The following is a 25,075-nucleotide window of genomic DNA, read 5'->3' as shown; positions in this document are numbered from 1 at the left end:
CATTAAAACAGATACTCTAATATGCTTGATTTAATATTTGAGTCTTTAGATAACTGTAAGTAATCATGAAATATAACAAACTATAATAATAAATGACAATGAAAAATGCATTATATAATGTGAAGGTTGAATTTAAATATATGTTTAAATGTCATGTTATTTGTAAATATCATAAAGAAAGCAATCAGTATTTTTAAAAGATGTTAAAATATGTTGTAGTTTGAAGGGTGAAAATTGCTTTTACACTGATGTGTGCATTAACAATCCACAAAGAAAAAACCTTAACAAGTACAATCCAATCATTTCAGCCTATAGAGATTATTTTCAAATGCATATTTAAGCAACTTGCAGAAAGAAAAAGAAACAAACAGAAAAACACAGGAGAAGACAAAGAAAAATGAAACTGAAAGGGTAAATAAAACATAGATTTACAAAATTATACACCATGCTCGTGTAAAATGTCTTCTGTATGTCCAGTTTTGAACTACAACACCAAGACAAGTAACTTTACTATTCTAAAACTCTCTCAGGTTCTCCATTTAAGCCATTGGGTTAGTAAAAAGGAACAGTGCACATTTTGGACTCATGACTTATCTAAATGCTTATAAATTTACCTAAGAGGGATAACAATGGATTTACGCTGTACACATGGCATAACAGGCATGACAATCATTTGGCTTTTGCAATCACATCTGTCACTCTGCCAGCCACTTAAAATCTGCATGTTGCTAGGAACACATAAAATTTTTAAAAATCAAAATGAAATATCCAATTTGGAGAGAAAATAAACTGATTTTTATGGTTGCCAATTTTCTTCAAAAAAAATTATCAAAAGAATATTTTAAATGAATCAGGAAACTTTTCCAAAATGAATTTCATTTTCTCTAAAAATGGAAAACCAAAAGGGTTAGAATAAATAGACAGACAGACAAGTACACTTTCAGTAAAATTACAAAGAAAAATCAATGTGCACCACCTATTTATATTGAAAATACTATTTTGATTGCTTTATAAACTTTCATCTTACCAAAATGGAGAAGGGTAGAATAATTTCCTGACACGTAAGAAGGGAAACATGGCAAACAGGCTAGGAAACAAAATCTGGAAAGAAAAGTCAAGGATAGGAATGTCTAGAAAAAAGACTAAACCAAAATAATTATTTTACAAAACAGGAAAAAAGAACAGCTGTAGAATGAATAAAACCATTTCAATGTTTGGCATATAACTATTTGCAGGTTATCTAACTTACACAAGATGTGTATTAGATTTGAGGTTTATTCCTTTGTCTTTCAAAGGGAAAAATTAATATTAGTATTAATTTCAATATGCATTAAGCTAGAAAGTCCTGTTTTATTACTCACTGAACACCAAGACAGCTTCCAAAAGGATGGCTTAGTGCTTTAAGAGGCCAGAGTAATAAATCAGCATGTTACACCTCATAATGTAGTTATAACTAAAATTAAATCAACTTTTAGTCTTTAGCCCACGATAGAAATTATGATGAAAATCAATTTTAATTCTACGGTATCAAAGAAGAAAAATATGTTAAATATTACTTTAAAATATCTCACTATAAAAATATGACTCAATACTATCTTTAAAATATTTCATACATAAATAAAAATTCACTAACGCCTTATATGATACTTACAAGTCTTTAATATGGCATGATCAAGGAAACTATTAGAAACCAATTTTTTTTTAATTCTAGTTTAGATATAGGCTGACTTTTTATAGTATATGCTACTCAACAGGTACCTACTAGAAAAATTCCACCATAAATTATTTCCAGAAGAAATGAGTAAATATTGGAAAAGAAATTTTTAAAAAATAGATCAACTATCAAATAAACCAGAAGAAAAAGAAATGTCTTTCCTTATTCAACAACAAATGCTACCGTCAAATAATACGTTTCTTTAAAATTGCTTTTTTTTGGTTTGTTTTTGAGACAGGGTCTCACTTTATCATGCAGGCTGGAAGGCAACGGCATGATCAAGGCTCACTACAACCTCCAACTCTCAGCCTCAAGTAATCCTCTCACCTCAGCCTCCCTCCCTAGTAGCTGGGACTACAGGGGTGCGCCATCATGCCCAGCTTTTTTTTTTTTTTTTTTTTTTTTTCTGTAGAGACACAGTCTCACTATGTTACCCAGGCTAGTGTCACTATGTTGCCCAGACTAGTCTCTAACTCCTGGACACAAGCAATCTTCCTGCTTTGGCCTCCTAAAGTGCTGTGATCACAGGCATAAAATTGCCTTTTAATCATAGAAAATCTTACCACAGAAAAACCACCAAAAGATAAAAATACTACACTGTAAGGAAACTTCATCAGTTGGGCTTTCTTAATGTAACAGCCATGTTACTATAAAATTTTCTATCTTATATTTTAAAACTAAGTTGAAGATAATTTTATTTTACAGATAACGTATGATTTTAGAAATACGTGGACCACACAAGCTTTACTATTAATTAGTAGTGGTACTGAGATTTCCCTTAAACCAATTTGAGGAAGTATTTGTAATAGAGAAAAAAAAATTGTAAGCATAGTTTTTAACAGCCCTGATAGTTACAAAACTACATGATCTATGATAATATATATGAAGAAACTAAAAAGTTATGTCGTGTCATTAAAAAAGAGAAAATCTGAGTGTTCTGGATGTGTCTTTCTTACATGTACGAAAGTCAGAGTCTGTATTTATATACATAGTTTATATATATACATAAATGTTTACATATGACTTTACAAATAAGAAAATCATATCTGAGAATAGAGTCAGGGATTTATATCCTTTATAGATTAGAACAAAAACAAAATGGGATGGGTTTAATTAACAATGGAGGAGGCAGGAAAGAAGGAAAATAACATTTGTAATAACTTCCATGTCAGGTACTCCAGTAGACATATACATGTACTAAATTGTTCCATTGTTAGTTAAGGGAAAAAACATTAGGAAACTTTCTATCAGCAATCAACTAATAAATAAAACCCGTTTTGTTAACAGCAAAGTCAGTGCACTTTCTATTACTTCACCTCAAATCATTATGGTACACAATAATGAAATTTTCAATACGTTTTTCATGTATGTTTTCAACTTTCTAAAACATATTAAAAAGGCTAGATTCACACATTATATTTGAGGCTGTATTTGAGCCAAAATACTTTTTTTAAAGTATTAACATCACAGAAGAGACAGAACACTTTTATATTACTAACACTAGGAATATATGATAGTCTAACTTAAAAAGGTAGCAGGAATCTCTGATTTAATGTTTAGAACATACGCTATTTACTTCCATCAATTATGCCTTTTATCTTAGCATGCAACTGTGCCTAAAACACTACTGAGGATATAAAACTTGCTCAGTAAATAATCTGATACTTAACATGAACTAAATTCCCAACATTTGTATTTTCTGAACATTACAGGGCCTAGGTGTAGTACACCAAAGGTAGTACAATTAAGTGGAAGGAATAAAGAAGAGCAGCAGCCTGAAAGTAGCTGTTAGTTTTCTGACTTGGCTAAGTCTCAGCATCTCTAGATTACTTCCTTATTTATTTGAAGAAAAGAAGAAATCAGAAATAAGATGTTTTCACACCCTGTTCTACAAAGTCTCTGTTTACTATATGGGGAGTAAATAATAGCTATGTATAAAAAATAGAAATAGGGCCCCCCAAACCAAGTAAAAACAGAACTTTCCAATCATCAATAGTTTGAAATTATTACACATATTATTTTTACATGGCAGTGTGTTGTGACTCTGCATAGAAAAATTTTGAAAAAAAGAAAATGTTGTAATTTACCTAAATTTAAAAAAAAATTCCATTACCTTGATGTAAACTAAATAAAACATTCAAGATGAATACAAAGCAACAGCTGCAGATTCCAGATGTTACTCCTTCAATTCCCAAAGGGACTCCATCAACATTTAAAGACTTGTGTGATAAAGATAAATTTCACTTGTGTGAAAATTAAAAATACAGTTGCAATAATTTATTTCCAGAGTTAAAATTGGGCAAATAATCTGCTTTTCTTCAACTATAACTTATGAAACACATTTCTAGCTATATTTTAAATCAAACAGAAAACAATATGAACTGATCAAATTCTATTTACTGATAAGCTCAATAAAAAAGAGTAAGATTTTTTAAAACATGAGGATTCTTTTTCTGTTTATTGAACAATTAATAAGGATAATTTTCACCATATAAAACATACTGAATAAATTTCAATGAATTTCTCTAAAATACAATAAACATTTTAATTCTCAGAAATTAGTAGTAAATATAGCTTCATCCATAGCAAGCGGGATCCAACTATACGACAGAAGGATCTATAAGATATTCAAATAAGAAGACTGAAAGGAGGCCACACTTTAAGTTAGAAACTTTGCATTTGCAAACTGAAAGAGGGAAGAATAAGGTCATCTGAAAAAACCTGAAATGTAATAGCATATTTTATAATAAGGTAATAAAAAACATCTAAGTGTAAATGGCCTTGAAGTTTAAACGTAAACATGAAATGTTAACAATGAAGCTAGAAAAAATAAAACATTAAGATTTCTTAAAAATACCAGAGTAAAATGAAAATTTAGAGTTCTCCTTTGATGTATGGATAGTGCATATTTAATGTCTGTAGCTTACTTTGTTTAGACATAAAATAGGGGGAAAAAAGCATCTGTTTCCTAGAGTGAAACTAAGAACATACCTGAGAAAGTGCTTTGAAAAAGTTAAAAAAACAAAATACAAATGCAAAGCACTATACAAAATATTAAAAATTACCAGAAAGTAATGAAGACACAATGCTTTTAATAATGAAAACTATCAAGACTTCTCTGTTTCAAGTTTTCCATTTTACAAATAATAATAGGTATTTTTTAAAAAGGAAGAAGTACAGACTAGGCAAAGATATCATTAAGCTGAAAAATCAGTCCTAAAGCTTAAAAAAAATTAGCAAAAGGGTTATTAGAAAAAGTATATTTTCCTATACTGGAAACAAAAGTATCTCTAGATTAAGAGGAGAAATTTAAAGTCCTATGAAATATAATCTAATGCTGGCACTGAAAGTCTATGTCATCTCATTTCTAAACTTTTAAAACTAAAGTGTATTCATATCTAGGTTGGGTAGCACAGTCATTCCACTATAAAGAGGGAGTAATATATGGATCACCTTTTAATATGTATTTCAGTCCTCTGATTAGTAAGAAACCATAAAGTCTGATCAGTAAGGACCATAAAAATTTTACTTATCTTCTTTTACTATTTCTACTTTGGCTACTAAATTTTAAACAAATTTTAACTGTGTAATTTCAACTTTATCCACACAAAAACTGCATATGTATATCTCTTAAAGAGTTTCTTTGACAATTTTTTTTTTAATGCACCACTGCTGTCCATGCTGACTTACCTGTTTCTTTGGAGGTCCTTACTATAAGTGAATCAAGGTCTACTGATTTTGGTCTAAGGGGCAACTGTTCAGAATCTAGCTTTGGTTTTGATACGGGCTCAGTTTCAAACTTTGATGCAATAGTAGAAACTTCCCCATTAATCCTGAAATAAGAAAAAAACATGCAAAAATCACTAGTAAGAAACATGACTTTTTAAAAATTGTGATTTAATGACATTAAAGATTTTATGGCCTAATAGTGATTACTTTCTGTTCTGTAAAACCATTTCCATAAACATAAAACTCTGTCCTAAGGCTGATTACAATGAAATTAAAAATGTGAGAACAGTTTAGTAAGTGTAGAAAATTATTATAAACATAAAATTAACATTCAACAGATATTAGTACACAGAAAATACAAAAAATAATACTTAAAAATTAAACTGCAACAATAGAAGGACAACTCTAGAAGGTAGGCAACAGTGAGAGCTAAATCAAAATGTACAGAATGCTCTTATATTTTTTTTTATTATTTTAGATTATTTTTTATTTCAACAGGTTTTTGAGAAACAGGTGGTGTTTGGTTACATAAATAAGTTCTTTAGTGGTTATTTCTAAGATTTTGGTGCATCCACCACCCGAGCAGCGCACACTGTACCCAATGTGTAGTCTTTTATCCTTCACTCCCCTCCTACCCTTTCCCCTCAAGTCTCCAAAGTCCAATGTATCATTCTTACGCTTTTGCATCCTCATAGCTTAGCTCCCACACATTAGGGAGAACGTACAATGTTTTATTTTACCATTCCTGAGTTCACTTAGAATAAGAGTCTCCAATTCCATCCAGGTTGCTGTGAATGCCATTTTTTTCATTCTTTTTTATGGCTGAGTAGTATTCCATAGTGTGTGTGTGTGTGTGTGTGTGTGTGTATATATATATATATATACACCACAATTTATTCACTCATTGATTCATGGGCATCTGGGCTGGTTCCATACTTTGCAATTGCGAATTGTGCTGCTATAAACATGCATGTGCAAGTTGCCTTTTTCGTATAATGGTTTCCTCTGGGTAGATACCCAGTAGTGGGATTGCTGGATCAGATGGTAGATCTGCTTTTAGTTCTTTAAGGAATCTCCACACTGTTTTCCATAGTGGTTCTATTAGTTTACATTGCCACCAGCAGTGTAGAAGTGTTCCCTTTTCATCACATCCATGCTAACATCTATTATTTTTTGATTATGGCCATTCTTGCAGGAGTGAGGTGGTATCACATTGCCGTTTTGATTTGCATTCCTGATAATTAGTGATTTTGGTCATTTTTCCTATGTTTGTTGGCCATTTGTATATTTTCTTTTGAGAATTATCTATTCATGTCCTTAGTCCAGTTTCTGACGGGACTGTTTATTTCTTTCTTGCTTTTAAAGTTTATTGGTGATGTTTTTAAAAAGGGCTGTGGCAGGAGACTAAATGGGCTGCCGCTCCTTGACTACTGCTGCATCTTGGTGATCAGCTCTTGCAGAGATGTGGTAAGAAGGACACCACTGGGTCCTTTCACTGTCCTGGGTGGCTGAGGCCCACTGCACCCTGGAGTCCTCCTTTGAAAGCGGAAATTTTTTGAGGATTATCAACCAGGCCAACTTTATTCCAGAGAGCCATCTCTGCAGCCTCGACCTCGACAGTCCCAAACTCCACGACACCAGTACCTGCCTTCTTACTGAAAAGCACCAGGTTGAGAATTCCACCATACTTTTGCAAAAGTAGCTGCCTTCTGACTCATCCTTCTTGCACTTCCATTTCAGTTTTAGTTTGGGGTTCCTTTGTCTTCAGTATTTTCTGACTTTTAATCTCAAGTCAAGTTCCTGGTACATCTGCTCCTGGATCATCATCTTCTGTTCCTCCAGTTGCCAGGAACACTCTTCAGTAAGACGTTCAATCTCCTACTCAAGTGTCCTGGTGCTCTAGCTTTCCTCCACCTTCTCACTCACTTGGGCCTGGGACGCCAGGTCACGCTTACCTTTTAGTATTCTCTCATCAAGCCTCTGGGTCCTCTATGCTATCTGCTTCTTGGCTTTTCTAACCTCATCATATGCAGCCCTGGCTGCAGCAAGGCCTGAGAAAGCTAGTGGAGGTGATCATAGCTGTGATCACAGGTAATCACAGCTGCTCTGTGATTATCCAACTTTTGTCTGGGTGGCAGGAGAGGGCCTTCTGCCTATACGCCTCCTTCACCTCTTTGTCTGCTGCTTTCTCCATGATGCCTAGCAGCACGAACAAGTCCATCTCTAAGAGCCACTGGTTTGCCATGGTTCCAGCCCTGACTGGATTTGTACTATAATTCCCCAAGTGTTTTAAGCACGCACAAGGACTGCTGACACAGCCAACAGAATACTGCTTAGCATCCTGGGAATTTACTGATGCATTTTAATAACCAAAGCTCCAATCAAATTCCCAGAATCTGCCTGTGATCTTTGTTTACATATCCAGCTCTCAACATGTTTATATTCTTCTTGGATGTTATTTACAACATTAAAATAAACTTTAACTTTTCAAAAAGGTAAAAGGTAAGTGTTGGTGAGCATCTTAAGAAAAGGGAACCCTTGCACACTGTTGGTAGGAATGTAAATTCCTACAGCCATTATGGAAAACAGTACAAAGGTCCCTCGAGAAATTAAAAAGAGAATCATCATATGATCTAGCAATTCCATTACTGGGTACGTATCCAAAGGAAATAAAATCAATATGTCAAAGAAATATCTGCATTCCCATGTTTGCTGCAGCACTATTCACAACAGCCAAAATATGGAAGCAACCTAAAGTATCAATGGATGAATGAATAAAGAAAATGTGGCATATACACACCAGGAATACCATTCAGCCACAAAGAAAGCAAGCAAGCCTGCCATTTGCGACCATATCAACGAATCTGGAGGATGTTAAGTCAAGTAAGCCAGGCACAGAAAGACAAATACCACATGTTCTCCACTCAAATGCGAAGTCTAAAAAAGTGGATCCCATAGAAATAGAGAGTAGAATGGTGATTACCAGAGTCTGAAGTGGTTGTGAGTTGGAGGGGAGTGGGAAGATGTGGTCAAGGAATACATATTTACAGTTAGATAGAGGGAATAAGTTTAAGAAATCCATTGTACATTATAGTGACTGTACTTAATGGTGATGTACTGCATTCTTGAAACAAGATAAGAGTGAATGTTAAGTGTTCTCATCACAAAAATGATAACTATGTGAGGTTATCACATAGTTACTGAAGCCATTCCACAATGTATTATATATATGCTTTAAAACATCGTGTTGTAAACAATAAATACATACAATTGTACGTGTCAATTTTAAAAATAAATATAATTGAAAAATAAGAAAAAACTTACCTGGAGATTTAGAAAGGCAATGGAGCCATTAAGGTCAAAGGTGAGTAAATCAATAAGCTAATTTAAAATTAGGTAAAACATACTTGGCTATAGGAGGTGGTGGAGGAACTGGTTTTTCAGGTCGCTTTGGGTACATTGTTCCAGAAGATCTCAATAAATTATTGGCTTTGGTAGGTGGAGTAGGTTTCTTGGGTGGGACTTGTGGAGCTGCTGGTTTAGAAGGTTTCTGTTCCAGTGTTGATTTTTCATCTAAGATTAAAAATATTTCACAAGTTATTGACAATCAAAATTATTTAGGTTTTTCTATTCCTAAAAGTTTGTATCAGTCTGGAAAAGTGTGACAGAAGCAGACATAAACTTTCATTCTCTATATTTGTATACGTGTGCACTGTTTTATTTAAAGTTATATTTTAATTTAATAAGCCTAAATAGCTTTTAAAAAATGTTTACTATGGTAGAGAGGAAAACCACTAATAAGCTTCAGATTAGTAGATAATGCCTGCTTTTTATTATGTTCCCAGGAAGTTTTGCTTTTAAGTGTAGTAGTCTATCTCAAATACAAACACATGATTTTACTCTAACCAGAAAATTATCTAGATTTAAATCCAGATTATTTTCTGAAACTGAAATATAGAGAACTGAAAACAAGTAGAAACTCGAGTGCTATATAACGTTCAAATTTAAAAAGCATGACGGTGAAGGAAAAAAAATCAAATGTTAAGAGAAGCTAGGGCGAGACTGCTTAGCCACAGATGAGAGAATTACAGGCTTGTATTTGCAATTCTTACTACTGTACTAAGAATTTTATTAATACCATTTCACTTAATAATGCAACGAAATGGGTATTCCCATTTGAAATAGAAGAAAATAAGCTGGAAAAAAACAATTTTGACAATTTTATACTATGTCAATAAAGACAATTTTATCACCAAAAAGGCAACAAGTACTCTTTTACTACACATGACACACCTGCTTCCTGATCTTCCAGGTGCTCACAATAGGTATTAAAATTGACACATGTGTATAAGACAGTCATAATACAGCAGTCAGCTAAAACGTGTCATAAGACATATATACAAAAATAAGAATCTCCTAAGCACCATACTGAATAATTTTCAAAATGTACTTGGTCTCTGAAAAAAATGTCTATCACAAGACCACAAACAATTCTGTTAAGATTTCTTATCAGCCAGAAACTGGTGATTATAAAACCTGAACATCGCAGCACACAGATAAACCTCTCCCTAAAAATTACAAATTTTATTTCACAATGAATACAAAATACTATTTTCTCCTTTTACCACTTATTTAATACATTGAATCACATGAAAATATAGTTTAGTCTAATAAAATTCTGGTCATCATTTGGTACAAAAATCTATTTCTATATGGCCTCAAGATATAACAATGCAGTATATAATTATACCATCAGAAATTTTAAAAAAACGAAACTCTCCAGTTGAAATAAATAATGAAATAAAACTATTTGTAGTTGTAAAAACCAGACAAACTTAAATTTCTAGAAATTAGGAAAAATGTTTTATACATAATACCACGAATAATGGTCAAAGGAGAGAAATTAAAGAGAAGTTCACTGATTGAACATATTTCTTTTAACAGATACACAAATAACAGCTTGAAATTCTGTAGTGTTAGTCTAAAAAAAACAATACGTGGAAATCAAAAGGTAACAAAAATACGACTCATCATTCCTGGTTATGTAAACATAACTCAATCAACTATAATGTACGGACTTATTATATAACTACTATAAGATGGCAACATATTTATGTACTAGATTTTTTTTAGTTAAGGTGACATTTACATAAAATTAAAAATTCTAAAATGAACAATTCAGTGCCATTTAGTATATTCACGATATTATGCAACCAACACCTTTATCTACTTCTAAAACATTTCCAGCACCCCAAAAGATAACCCTTTCCTGATTAATCAGTTAACCTCTGGCAAACAGCAATCTGCCTTCTATCTTCTATGGATTTATCCATTTTGGATATCTCATACACATGGAATCATGCAATTATCTTTGTGTCTGGCTTCTCTCACTTAGCCCAATGTTTTAGCAGTTTATCCTCTTCATACATATAGCAGTATTTCATTCCTTTTTGTGACTGAATAATACTCCATTATACATATACATACACATATATAAAACACAATCTGTTTATCCACTGAAGTATATCTGGATTCCTTCTACCTTCTGCCTACTGTAAACAGTGCTGCTATGAATATTTATGTACAATACATGAGTGTCTGTTTTCAATTTCTTGGATGTTTGGAACTGCTGGGTCATATGGTAATTCCATGTTTAACTTTCTGAAGAATCACCCAACTGCTTTTCATAGCAGCTAAAACATTTTCTACTTGCACCAGTAATGTATAAAAGTCCAGTTTCTCCATATCCTTGCAAACACTTATTATTTATTTTCCTTTCTTAAAAAAATTTTTAACCATCCCAGTGGGTGTGAAGTGGCCCTTGCTGTGGTCTTGATTTGCATTTCCCTGAAGACTAATGATGTTAAACATCTTGTCAAGTGCTTACTGACATGATTAATGATGTTAAATATCTTGTCAAGTGCTTATATAACAAGCACGCTTATAAACATGCTTGTTATAAACAACAAAACTTATATATCTCCTCTAGATAAATATCTATTTCAGCCTGTGCTGCAGTTTTAAATAGGTTTGTCTTTTTGTTGTTAAGCTGTAACAGTCCTTTACATATTCCAGATACTTGCAAATCTGGTAAGATTTCTCCCATTTTGTAGGTTGTCTTTTTTACTTTCTTAATGTCCTTTAACACACAGAAGTTTTTAATTTTGATAAAGTACAATTATTTTTTCTTTGGTTAAATATGCTTTTTGTGACATAGTCTAAAAAGAACAAAATACTTTTCTCTAGATTCACAACACTCTGAGACACCAAATGTGTGGGGATTTATTCCCATAACAACCAAGTATCTGTCACCAGCTGAGTGTCCTATAATTTAATTCAGTTCTGACACTATCTGGGGTGAGCATCAGATCCCATAAGTTAAAGGCTCAGACCCACAAGATTGCTCCCACTTCAGATTCCAATCTGAAGTCCAGTCCTCTCGTACTTCTGATCAACTGCCTATAAACTGGGGATTCCCATGATCACTCCTCGGGTTTGATAACTTGTCAGAAGAGCTCACAGAACTCAGGAAGGCACTTTATTTACAGTTTATTATAAAGGATACAGCTCAGAACAGCCAAATGGAACACATGCAAAAGGCAGGGTATGCAGGAAGAGATGCAGAGTTTCCATAACTTCTCCAGGTGTACCACCTTCCCAGCCCCTCAATGTGTTCACCAACCCACGAGCTCTCTAAACTCAGTTGTTTAGGGTTTTTAATGAAGGCTAATCAGTTGGTCGGTTCCCCTGGCAACAAGGCCCCTCCCCACCTTTAGGGGCATTACAAAAGTCTCCTCATTAATATAAACTCAGACATGGTTGAAAGATGCTAGTTATAAATAACAAAAGATGTTCCTCTCACCTTTATCACTCAGGAAATTTCAAGGGTTTTAGGAGCTATGGTGCCAGAAACCAGGGACAAATATCAAATATGCATTCCTTATCACAATATCTCACATATCTAAAAACCTATCGCCAAATCCAAGGCCATGAAGATTTACTCTGGTTTTCATCTAAGAGTTTTAACTCTTATATTTAAGGTCAATGATCCATTTTCAGTTACTTTTAGGTTACAGTGTGGGGTAGGGTTCCAACTTCATTCTTCTGAGAACATCCAGCTGTGAGTACAAGAATTTTAGTTCAGCTAAAAATTGGCCAAATCCAAGAGAAAATGTAGATTTAAAGAGGGAAAAAAAAAAAAAAGTTCTATGTTAGCTACCTGAATGACCAAGGAAGAATTACATAAGATACAGATATTATGATAATTTAAGATACAGGCTGGGTACAGTGGCTCATGCCTTTAACCCCGAACACTTCGGGAGGCTGAGATGCGAGCACTGCTTGAAGCCAGGAGTTCATGACAAGCCTGGGAAACAAATCAATACCCCCATCTCTATAAAAGAATAAAAAATTAAAAAATTAGCCAGGTATAGTGGCATGTATCTTTAGTCCCAGCTACTCCAGAGGCCGACGTGAGAGAATCACCTGAGCCTAGGAGTTTGAGGTTGCAGTGGGCCATGATGACATCACTGCATTCCAGCCTCGGCAACAGAGTAAGACCCTATCTGTAAGAAAGAAAATGAAATACAGAAGAGTTATCTCAAGTATGTGATTTTTTTAACAAAAATGTTTAAAATGTATGCTAACAAAATACAAAAAATAACCAAAACATGTCATTTTATTTGCTTCATAATACCTTGTATTTATAACTTATATGCAATAATAAGTTAACCTGTTTATTGAGGTTAAATGAGGGTTAATATCCTACTGCATTAACTGAAATGGAAAAATAAGTGATAATACAGGCACCAAAGCAAAGAAAGAAAGTAATTCAAATTAAGATCATCTAATTTAAAAAAATCAAATGTTATTCTTTGGATTGCTTGGACATTGCCTTGAAGAGAAAAACAGTACTACCATATAAAGTAGTGAGTCTATTCTTTTTTTTTTTTTTTTTTTGGGGCAGATCTCACTGTGTCTCCCAGGCTGGAGTGCAGTGGCGCGATCTCACTGCAAGCTCCGCCCTGGGATTCCAGCCATTCTCCGCCTCAGCCTCCCAGAGTAGCTGGGACTACAGGCGCCAGCTACCCACAGCGCCCGGCTAGTTTTTGTATTTTTAATGAAGTAGAGGCCAGGGGTTTCCTGCTGTTGTAGGATAGTCTCGATCTCCTGACCTTGTGATCCACCGCCTGTGACCTCCCCAAAGTGCTGGGATTACAGGCTTGAGCCACCGCGCCCGGCCGAGTCTATTCTTAATTGAATCTATGTTCCTAACATTTTAGAAAATTTTAGGACAAAATATATTTATTCATATTTATCTCACTGAAGTTTAAACTGCAGTATAACATTTTCAGAAACGTTAAGTATAAAGTTTGAGAAACTATTACCACATGAACACACCAGAGTAACCACCACATAGGCCAAGAACTGAACATGATCCATATCTCTGAAGTTACCCTTATCCTTCTTTCCAATCACTACCCCACTGCTCCTACCCAAAGCTGTCTTCTAACACCATAGATTATTTGTGAATATTTTTAACTTTACGTCAATGAAATCCTAAGATTCATGTTGCTGTGTGTAGCTCTAGTTCATTTATTTGTTGCTACGTGGTATCATGGTATATGAATATACCTCAACTCCTTTACCCATTCTTTTGCTGAAGAACATTTGTGCTGTTTCCAATGGCAACTTTGTTATAAATTTATAAACTTTGTTATAAATTGCAGTGAATGTGCAGATTGCTTTGGGTAGTATGGAAGTTTTAACAATATTGATTCTTCCAATCCTTAAAGATGGAATATTTTTCCATTTTTTTGTGTGTGTCTTCTTCAATTCCTTGCCTCAATGTTTTCTTTGCATATATCCAGGTTGGATTCCATAGTATTCTTGGTTTTGTGGCCTGATGCTTTTAATCACTTTTAGAAAATTGAAAACCAGTATATCTTCAAATACAGTTTCTGCTCCATTTGTTTCTCCTTCCTATCTGGTCCTAATTACATGTACATTAGACTTTCCCACTGTACAGTCATCCCTCTGTATACACAGAGGATTGGTGCCAAGACCCTCACGTATACCAAAAGCACACATACTCAAACCCAATGGTGAGCACCGTGGAACTTGCCTGCACAAAAGTTGGCTCTCCTCATATGCAGGTTTTGTATTCTCATGAATACTGTATTTTTATTCCCCATTAGGCCAAAAAAAAAAGTCTGTGTATACGTGGACCCCACATAGTTCAAACTCACGTTGTTCAAGAGTCAACCATATTCTTTATGTATATTAAGGTCTTTTCTGTATTTTCTATCTTTTTTTCTCCTTATGTTTCAGTTCAGATATTTTCTTTTAAAAATATACATGCATATACTAACATTTGTGTGTATATACTTACATATACTTATATAAGTAAATTCATTTAAGCTTAGGTTGACTCATATTCATATATACTTATAAGGTTCCAGTTCTGCCAAAATTATCAACCCCATCTTTTATTACTTCTAACATATATTAAGCATAGTTACTTTAAAGCTTGTATCTAGTATCTCTAATATCTAGATTCCCTAAAGGCCAGGTTCCATTGTCTGTTGTTCCTGGTTTCTAGCCATGTGTCATATCTACAAGTATGCCTAATTATTTCTGAATGAGTATAAGACACAAAAGATTTACAGGAAAACACAGAGATAATTTAAAACTCTAGATGATGTTTTCTTCTCTAGAGAATAAAGGTTTACTTTCATTCTTTCAGTAAGCTAAGGTAGGGATAGTAAAAATCCCAGGTCACCGTTCTCCCATCAAGAATTGAGATGATTAGAAGTTGAACTTCAGTGTTCTTCAGAGCTAGGTCTATTTCTATTTCATACTTCCTCCTACAGTAAATCCCTTTAGGGACTAAATCAAACCCTAGTTCACTAAGATACCTCCTCTTTCATGAGCTTTGAACTCTTAATTTTTGTCTCCTTCAACCCAAAAGTGTATTGAAAGTTCTTTTCATAGTCTAAGCTACCACTTTCAAGATTGGCAAATGCCCCAACAGGAAATATGAGCCCCGATGCAAGATTCACTTTACTGGGCTCTCCTCTTCCCCTCTATCTTGATTTTATGATTCTTCATTTTATTTGTAGCTCTCCTACTCCTAGCACATGACTCTGGCAAATATACATATATATATATATATATATGTATATGTATATACACACATATATACACACACACACACACACACTCTTCATATAACCATTCTACTTGTTCTCAGCAAGAGATCTGGTCCTCATTTATCACTGCCAGAAGAACATCCTACTTCAACTTTGACTTACATATACTCCCTTGGTTTTTATGATTCTGCTCTGTGATCATTCTCTGCCTATCTCTATGAGCACTCCCTGTCAGTCCTTCTTCAAGAGTTCCTGGTCATCAAACAACTTCTTAAATGTATATATTCTAAGAAAGCTCTCTTCCCATTCTTACTCTAAGCAATCTTCTTGGATAATCTTACCCATACCCATAAATTTCATACCTAACTTTCAGAATAGCATCTTCCAACTAAACGCTTAATACGAACTCTTAGCAAAAGTTCAGCCAATATGTCGTATCAAATCCCACGTCAAAAGCTGAATTCACATGTTTTCCTCCAGAAACTGTCTCTATTCCATACTTCCTATCTCATTTCCCCATGGTCATAATCATTAGTATCTCATGAGTCAACAAGATGTCAACATAGAACCTTAATTGCATTCTTCATGATAGATCCTAACCTATATCTCAACGTCTTCAGCAGACAATGCAGTTGAGTCCTTCCAAATCAATCCTACTTTCATATGATTACACTGAGACGATCAGTACATAGTATTCTTCTTACAAGTCTCATTGGTCTAGAGGTAAATGTGCCCAAAATTCTATGGTTGGGGAGAGGTTTTCCTCTCTTTCCTGTCAAACGGACAAGAAATCATGTCGCCCTGATTGCCACTCTCAGCATTTTTGTGATCACAAGAGGAGACAATCTGAAGATAAAGTGGACACTGAGGATGGCAGAATGGAAAGATATAATTCAGGTCCGTAACAGAATCACTGAGTTGCAGGTCATATGACTCCTACTTCTAGACTTTCAATTATGTGAGATTTTTTTTTTCCTTATTGTTTAAGCCAGTTTCAATAAGGACTGATTTTCTGTTCTTTGTTCTTGAAACATTCCAGCTTCTTTTCATCCATACCAACTTCCACTATCTACGCCACCATTATCTAGCTAAATACTACTAAAAGGAAGTTTCAGAAAAACAAATGTAAGCATGTCATAATCTGGAATCCTTCAGATTTTAAAGAATACTTCATATTACATAATAAGTACTGTATTAAGTATTCCCGATGTATTATATACCTATTGTGTAAGGCATTAGAGAACCAATGGCAAATAAGGTACAGGTATCTATTCACACACCTTTTCCCTCATGGAGTTTAATCAAGTGCAGGGTAAAGAATATCTCAAAACAAACATCTAAACTAATATGTAACAGACAATAATGGGAAATACCTACTTTTAAATAGTGTTAAGGAAGCAAAATTTTAAGCTGGAATCTAAAAGATGAGAAAAATCTACCCATGAAAGATTCTGAGAGAAGTACAATTCCAGAGAAAGAAGGATGTCCCCTAAAAAATTATGTATTTAGGCAGAAAGTATGAACTGCAAACATGGAACTGCAAACACACAGAAAGCAGTAAATGTAAATAAATCCAACCACTGACTGGGAATCAGAAGTATACAAATGGTGGCTGAAGACATGTGTCTACAATAATAGAATTCAGAAGGAAATGCTCCTAAAGCAGAAGTGAGCAGATTCACTGCTTCTACCAGTAAAAGTATAGAAACAGACTGGCCTTCAGCATCATTTTATGCTCTTTCTGTGGGTATGACTGTGTATGAGTGTAAAGAAGTGAGGAGAACATATAGATAAAAATTACCATTTAAGTGATTTTATAAGAAACAGCACCTTTGTTACCTTCTCCTCTACACATTTATATACCTCCCTACCTGCACTCCAAAATAATTATGAGTTCCTCCCTTTGCATCGTGAATTCCATACCAATGACATGATGAGTATCTTACTGAAAGATAAATACAAAAAAGGACATCTCAAAAAGCAGGATAACTTGTGCTTCAAAGTGGTGATATTATTACCATTCTGGGACACAGCCTGCCCAGATTTTGGGTACTTCTGGGAAAATGAAAACAACAGAGGGGCAGAAAACTGCTAAGCAGGTTTGAGAAAATCCACGTGGTGGCCTGGGACAGAAAGTAGAAAGTGAGAATTTAATCTAAACATTTGGGAAAATATCCCATGAAATAATGGGGAGTCACTTAAAAGTCTGAAATAGAGAGGTGATCAGTTTCATGGTTTCTAAGTATTTCTTCCCCGCCCCCCACCCCACCCCCACCACAACAGAACAGAGCTTATCGAAGGATACCTCCCATGGAACTTAGGTTTTATCCTATGATCATAAGATCTTAGGATCATAGGATAAAAACCATGAACAAAAATACAAATGAAAAATACCTTATTTCCTTGTTGGAAGGCTTATGATGCTTCAAATTGATCCTAGCCATAGTTTGAAAATGCTCCCTGTCTCAACTATGGGAACAAGGGTAGAATTTTGATTTATGTTTATTGTTACTTAGTAAAACATAATTTAACAATATTTAATATTCAACCGGCTCTCTCTCAATGCACATGTCCAAAGGTCACTGGCAACACTGACATTTTTCTTATTCATGGTACCTGATCTATTAAAGGCATATCAGGTTTATGAGAACATTCTGAAAATACTTAAAATCATTTCCCTTGTTATGCCTTGTCTTGTTTATCCTACATACCAAAAAATTCTCATATTTACCCTTAAACTCCAAAACCAACACTTTATATTAAGTTTTCAAGTCATTCCAGGTAAACAGTTCTTGTGAGATTTTTAAATGGAGGGAAAATGTCTTTTATATTTATTCACATATTTACTACTTCTGGCATTCTTCATTGCTTTGAGTAATACCAACTGCCAATCTAGTATTGTTTTCCTTCTATCAAAAATAATTTCTTTTAACATTTTCTGTAATATACTTCTACTGGCAATAAGTTCTCTGAGATTTTGTCTCAAAAGGTTTTAATTTTACCCCATTTCCAAAAGGTATTTTTGTTAGGTAGAAAACTATAGGTTGACAGTTATTTTCTTCCTGGCTTTAAACTTTTTGTCATAAATTTGCATCAAATTAAAATTTTCAGCCATTATTTCTTTCAATTTTTTTCATGTCCCCATTCTCTCACCTTTCCATTAGGTACCCCAATTACAGGTCAGTAAAACTGCTTCATATTGTCATTCAGGTAACCAATATTCTGTTCACTTTTTTTCTATACATTTTTAATGATTCTATTGCTATGTCTTCAAGTTCACTGACATTTTATTCTGCAGTTTCCAATCTACTGGACATTCAGTGTTTCTCATTTCAGATACTATATTCTTCTTTTCTAAAAGTTCAGTTTGGGTCTTTCTTATATTTTCCAGTTTTCACACTATTATGTTCACATTTTCTTCTACCTTTTTAAACACATGGGAAATGTTTATAGTAGCTGTTTTAATGTACTTGCCGTCTATCTCCGCCACCTCTGTCATTTCTTGCTCTTTTCTGCTGACTGATTTTTCTTCCCTGGTTGTGGATTGCTATTTTCTTGCTCTTTCTATGCCTGGCAATCTTTAATCAGACAATGGACGTTGTGATTTTCAGTCTCTTGAATACAAAATTTTATTATATGCTTTTAAGTTGTGCTGAATTTTATTCTGGAATTTGTGGGCCGTATTTCCAAGATAGAGGCAGAGAAGCCTTTAGTCTAAGGTGATACACTCTTTTATGAACTCTATCCAATGTGCTATATATTATGAGATCTGTCTACTCTGGCTCATGGAAAAATGAACTATTTGTGAGTTACAAAGAGTGCTTCACCTACTGCTTTCCAATGTTTATTTCTCCATTATGGAAGTTTCTTTTCATGCATGTGTAGATCAGTATTCAGGCAAAGCCTCACAGTAAGCTGTCTACAGATCTGAGCACTCTCTGTGCAGTTCCCACCACTCTGGCACTCTGCCCCACAAACTGTAGCTGCCCAGGCCTTCCTAAATACCTATCTCTGCATCCTCAACTCTGCAGGACATCAAGGTCTGTTTGGCTTCCTCCTTTCTGCTGCCTGTAAACTGCTTCTAGACAATAAGCTGTGGTAATTATAGGTCTCACTTCAGTGTCACAGTGACTTATACTGCCTGATGTCCAATATGTGAAAGCCACTGTTTCACATAATTTGTCCAATTTTCTAGTTGTCTAATTTCGAGTGTAAATTCGGTCCCTGTCATTCCACCATGGGCAGGACTTTGCATAGATAAATGTAATAAAAGTGCATCATCCTCCAATTTTTTTCTTTTTCTTGAGACTGAGTCTCACTCTGTCGCCCAGGCTGGAGTGCAGTGGCACGATTTCTGCTCACTGCAAGCTCCGCAACACGGGTTCCCGCCATTCTCCTGCCTCAGCCTCCCAAGTAGCTGGGACTACAGGCGCCCACCACCACGCCCGGCTAGTTTTTTTTTTTTTTGTATTTTTAGTAGAGACAGGGTTTCACCGTGTTAGCCAGGATAGTCTCGATCTCCTGACCTTGTGATCCGCCCGCCTCGGCCTCCCAAAGTGCTGGGATTACAGGCGTGAGACACCGTGCCTGGCCTCCATTTTATTTATAAGAACAACTGACTGATTTTAGGGAAAAGGGGAAGTCACTATCTGAATTTTAACAAAACTGCTGCCTAACTGGTGACATGATTTTTTTTAATAGTAAAAAAAAAAATAGATAATAAAGCCAGCAATATACCTCTTACATGTGGTTCTACGTATCTTGGTAAGATGAGTTTTTCAGGTAGGACTGATATTACAAACAAGTACTAAAAACTGATCTAAGACTCCTACAAAACTAGTTCACAAAGAATTAATCTGAGACTAGTATTTTTATTAGGCATAAACTGTGCAACATATTTTTAAAATTCTTAAGTAAGAAAAAAGAATATAAAAAACTTCCATTTTGAAAGTAAAAAGAAAGATAAAGCTAGGAAAGTACATGACATATTCATGGACTAGAGAGAGAGAGCTACATTTAGTAAACAAAAAGGGTGGAATATGATATCAAAAATATAATCTGGGGGTCAGTTACTGGAGGGCCTTGAATTTAAACTTTTGATTTTTATCTGAAAACTGAAAGTCTTTTCAACAAATGGTGTTGGATCAACTAGACATTCACATGCCAAAAAAAAAAAAAAAATGAATCTAGACAATGACCTTACAACTTTCACAAAAATTAATTGAAAATGAATCACAAACCTAAATGTAAAACACAAAACTATAAAATTCCTAGAAATTACACAGGAGAAAATCCAGATGGCCATAAGTATGGCAATGACTTTTCAGATACACCACCAAAGTCATGATCCATAAAAGAAATCACTGATAAGCTTCAAATTTAAAATTTCTGCTCTGTGAAGAAAACACGCCACAGACTGGGAGAAAATATTTGCAGAAGAAATCTAATAAAGGACTGCTATGCAAAATATACAAATAAAGAAACTGAAGGAAAAAAAAACCTGAATAAAAAATGAACAAAAGACCAGAACACTTTACCAAAGATACACAAATGACAATTAAGCATACGAGAAGATATTCAACATCATATATCATTATGGAATTGCAATTGAAAACAAAAGTAAAATACCACTACACACCTATTAGAAAGACCAAAATCCAAAACACTGAAAATACCAAATGCTGGCTAGAATGTAGAACAGAAATTCTCACTGATTACTGGGGGGAGTACAAAATGGTTCAGCCATATTGGAAGAAGTTTGGCAGTTGCACCTACAAAACTCAATATACTTGTCACATTATCAGGTAATCCCTCTCCTTGGTATTTACCCAAATGAATTGAAAATATGTCCACACAAAGACCTACACACATTTATAGCAGCTCCCCTTATAATTGCCAAAACTTAGAAGCAATCAAGATGTCCCTCAGTAAGTGAGTGGATTAATAAACTGTGGAATATAAAGACATTGAAATACTATTTAATGCTAACAACAAATGCCTCCCAAGCCATGAAAACATATGGAGAAATTTTAAAAGCATATAATTAAGTGAAAGACGCCAGTTTGAAAAGGTTACATGCTGTATGATTCCAACTATATGACACTCTGGAAAAGGCAAAACTATGGAGTCATTAAAAAAATTAATGGTTGCCAAGGGTCGAAGGGAAAGACAGATGAATAGGTGAGTAAAGAAGGTTTTTAGGGTAGTAATGCTAATTCTGTATGATACTACAATGGTGGATACCAGACATTATACATTTGTCAAAACCCATAATAGGTACAGCACTAGGAGTGAACACTAAAGGAAACTATGGACTTTGAGTGATAAAGAAGTGTCAATGTAGGGAGGCTCACTGACTAACAAATGTAGGGAGGCTCACTGACTAACAAATACACCACTCTAGTACAGAATGTTAACGGTGGGAAAAATTGTGCCTGGGTGAAGAAAGGGAGTATACAGGAACTCTGTACTTTTGGCTCAATTTTGCTGTGAATCTAAAACTGCTCTAAAAAAAAAATAGTCTCTCTAAAAAAATGATCCTGGGCTGGGTGCAGAGGCTCACGACTGTAATCCCAGCACTTTTAGCAGGCCAAGGTGGGCGGATCACGAGGTCAGGAGATCGAGACCAACCTGGCTAATATGGTGAAACCCCGTCTCTACTAAAAAATACAAAAAATTAGCCGGGCGTTCGTGATGGGTGCCTGTAGTCCCAGCCACTAGGGAGGCTGAGGCAGGAGAATGGCATGAACCCAGAAGGCGGAGCTTGTGGTGAGCCAAGATCACGCCACTGCACTCCAGCCTGGGCCAGAGAGTGAGACTCTGTCTCAAAAAAAAAAAGATCCTGGCAACAACATGAAGTATGAAAGCCAGAAAAAGAGCTGAAGTGAGAGAAATCAAATAAGAGGATACAGTACTTTAGGCAAGAAACAAGGATGGATTAGACTACAACACTGGGAGAAGAAACAAAAGCATTCTAAAACAGTATTCAAGTTTCCTGATGTATATAAACTAATCTACTAATGACAATCACTGCATATCTTTATGTACAATGAGAAGGACTTATTTTCTCCAATTTCACAACAAACCAATAAGGTTTTTAGTAAAATACATATGGCACCCTGGAATAACTTTCCAGGTGTACATTATGACAAACACATACAGTGAGATTAAATAATATGTAATTAATTATTTCCATGCTTAAGTAGGAACTGGGTCTTCAACCTTCTAAGGAATTTTTTTAAAAACTGAAACACTATAAAAATAATAAAAGCATAGTTATTTAATGCTTAGTTTTCTTATAGTCTGTTAAATAACTATGAATAAAGACAACATCCTACTAAAGTAATAGCTTATTTTTTAATGGATGTAAATTGTTATCTGTTTGAGAAAGCATAATTTTGTACCAATCTTTTTTTTTTTTTGAGACGGAGTCTCGCTGTGTCTCCCAGGCTGGAGTGCAGTGGCGTGATCTCAGCTCACTGCAAGCTCCGCCTCCCAGGTTCACGCCATTCTTCCGCCTCAGCCTCCCAAGTAGCTGAGACTACAGGCGCCCACCACCATGCCCGGCTAGTTTTTTGTATTTTTTTTTTTTAGTAGAGACGGGGTTTCACCATGTTAGCCAGGATAGTCTCGATCTCCTGACCTCGTGATCCACCTGCCTCGGCCTCCCAAAGTGCTGGGATTACAGGCTTGAGCCACCGCGCCCGGCCGTACCAATCTTAAATGAACTACTCCCTCCTAGAAAACTCCAAGCATTGTAAAATAAATACTGAATACCTGTTAAAAATCAGTGTAAATGACTCAGTGTGGAGAAACAGATCTCTTTAAAATGACAATAAAAGAAATATTTGTCTTTTTGAAAGTTGAAAATTAGCCTCACCCTTTTCTTCAGGCTTTAAAGAAAAATACTTCTTCTCTGCAGCTATCATTTCAGGCTTTGGAGCTATGGGAAAAAAAATTAATACTTTTGTAAGAAGATAGTTTTAAAGCACAGAGACAATTACACTTCTAAAAAGTAAAGATGCATTGAAAAATAACATCAGAAAAAACCATGGTTTAACAGAAAGAACAATGTACCAGAATCACCAGGCTCAATTTCTAATCCTGGACCTGCCACTATTACCCTACTCTGTGGTCTCAGTTCCTTCTTTGTCAAATTGAGGTGTTAGAGATCATATCCTCTACCATACTGCAGTCCAGAAGAGCTGTGGTGGTGAAAACATTCTCTTTTTTCAATAGCCAACATGTGACCACTGAGCACTTGAAATGGCACTCTTATGACTGAGAAACTGAATTTTTTAAATTTTATTTAATTTTAATTAATTTCAAAAGCCACACATGGTTAGTGGCTACCATATTGCAGAGTAAAGCTATATAGTAAACTTTCAACACCAACTTCTAAAAAAATTACTTTTAACTTATGCTTTCTTTGCTCTAGGATTATGTCAGCAAACATAAAGTTAAAACCAAGGGGGAGAAAAAGACTTGGATTATTCTAAAAAACAGCAAATCTTTTAGGAAATAGAAATTTTTATTACACTTGTAAAGAGCAGTTATTTGAAAATAGTAGTTATGGAAGCAAAGAGCTAGATTACAAAACTTTAGCTCTTGAAGACACTTCTCGGTATACCATAATTTATTCATCTGTTTAAAATCATCTACTTCGTTTAACCTTCAGCATATTGTCCGAAAGAGTACATAAATTATTATTTGAGACATTAACAAATGGATTTCATTTGAAAAGGTAAAATAACGAATTGGCCAGGTCAATATATTAAGTTTTCTAAGACAGTTTAAATTTGATTAATTTTATTAACTCAAAATTGCATATAAAGTATCTACATTTTCAAGATCCTTATTTTATACCATTTGTACTTTTAAAAAATGACAGATACTGATGCATGTGAACACTCAATTTTCATATATTTCTGAAAATGTTTACAGACAACATCATACTTGATAAAAATTAAGTTGCATTAGATCCAATTTTACCATTTTAGAATTTTAAAAAATTGAAAATAGCAAACTGAATAATGTGTTTCTTACATACCTGGAGCCTTAGCAGGAGGTGGTGGTTTCTTTGGTTTCTGTTAAAATAATAATGGTGGAAACGGTTCACCAGTTTCATATCGAATATAGTTAAACTCTAATTAGTAATAATCTAAATCATACAAATGTCTCTCCTCTTCATTCCGTCCTTGCCAAAAATTATAAAATGCTAAGATTGTAAAAACTACCCAAAAAAACCAATGACAACAAATTATTTCATTAAAATAAATAGCCTCATTGATCAAAATTCAGTCAAATATTTCAATCCATATTTCAGTGGATTGAATAAGCCTTAAAAATCTTAATAAGCAAAAATGTTTTGCTCTGCCTCCCCTAGGTTAAGATTCCTAAGCGCCATTTTATCCCTCTTTTGCAGCTGGGGTTGTGGGGAGAGGAGGACTGGCAGAACAAAAAACCTTGTTTTTTGTTTTGT

The 25,075-nt window shown here is 34.6% G+C and overlaps 1 protein-coding gene and 1 pseudogene across 2 annotated transcripts in view; both read right to left on the bottom strand.

Moving 5' to 3' along the window:
- CD2AP (CD2 associated protein) overlaps positions 1 to 25,075 on the bottom strand; it is a 153,003-nt gene that overhangs the window by 24,999 nt on the left and 102,929 nt on the right. For both annotated transcript variants that reach the window (XM_003897700.5, XM_021937354.2), the window contains exons 10-13: positions 24,644 to 24,680; positions 23,474 to 23,536; positions 8,851 to 9,016; positions 5,405 to 5,547 (exon numbers count right to left, since the gene is read on the bottom strand). In XM_003897700.5, the coding sequence (XP_003897749.1) occupies positions 5,405 to 5,547; positions 8,851 to 9,016; positions 23,474 to 23,536; positions 24,644 to 24,680 (409 nt within the window). The remainder of the gene's footprint in view (positions 1 to 5,404; positions 5,548 to 8,850; positions 9,017 to 23,473; positions 23,537 to 24,643; positions 24,681 to 25,075) is intronic.
- Positions 6,729 to 8,069, bottom strand: LOC116275287 (annotated as a pseudogene).

Source organism: Papio anubis, chromosome 6 (assembly GCF_008728515.1).
Source record: "Papio anubis isolate 15944 chromosome 6, Panubis1.0, whole genome shotgun sequence".
Lineage (NCBI taxonomy): Eukaryota > Metazoa > Chordata > Mammalia > Primates > Cercopithecidae > Papio > Papio anubis.
The sequence above is the reverse complement of the archived record's forward strand: the minus strand, read 5'-3'. Positions and strand labels throughout refer to the sequence as shown.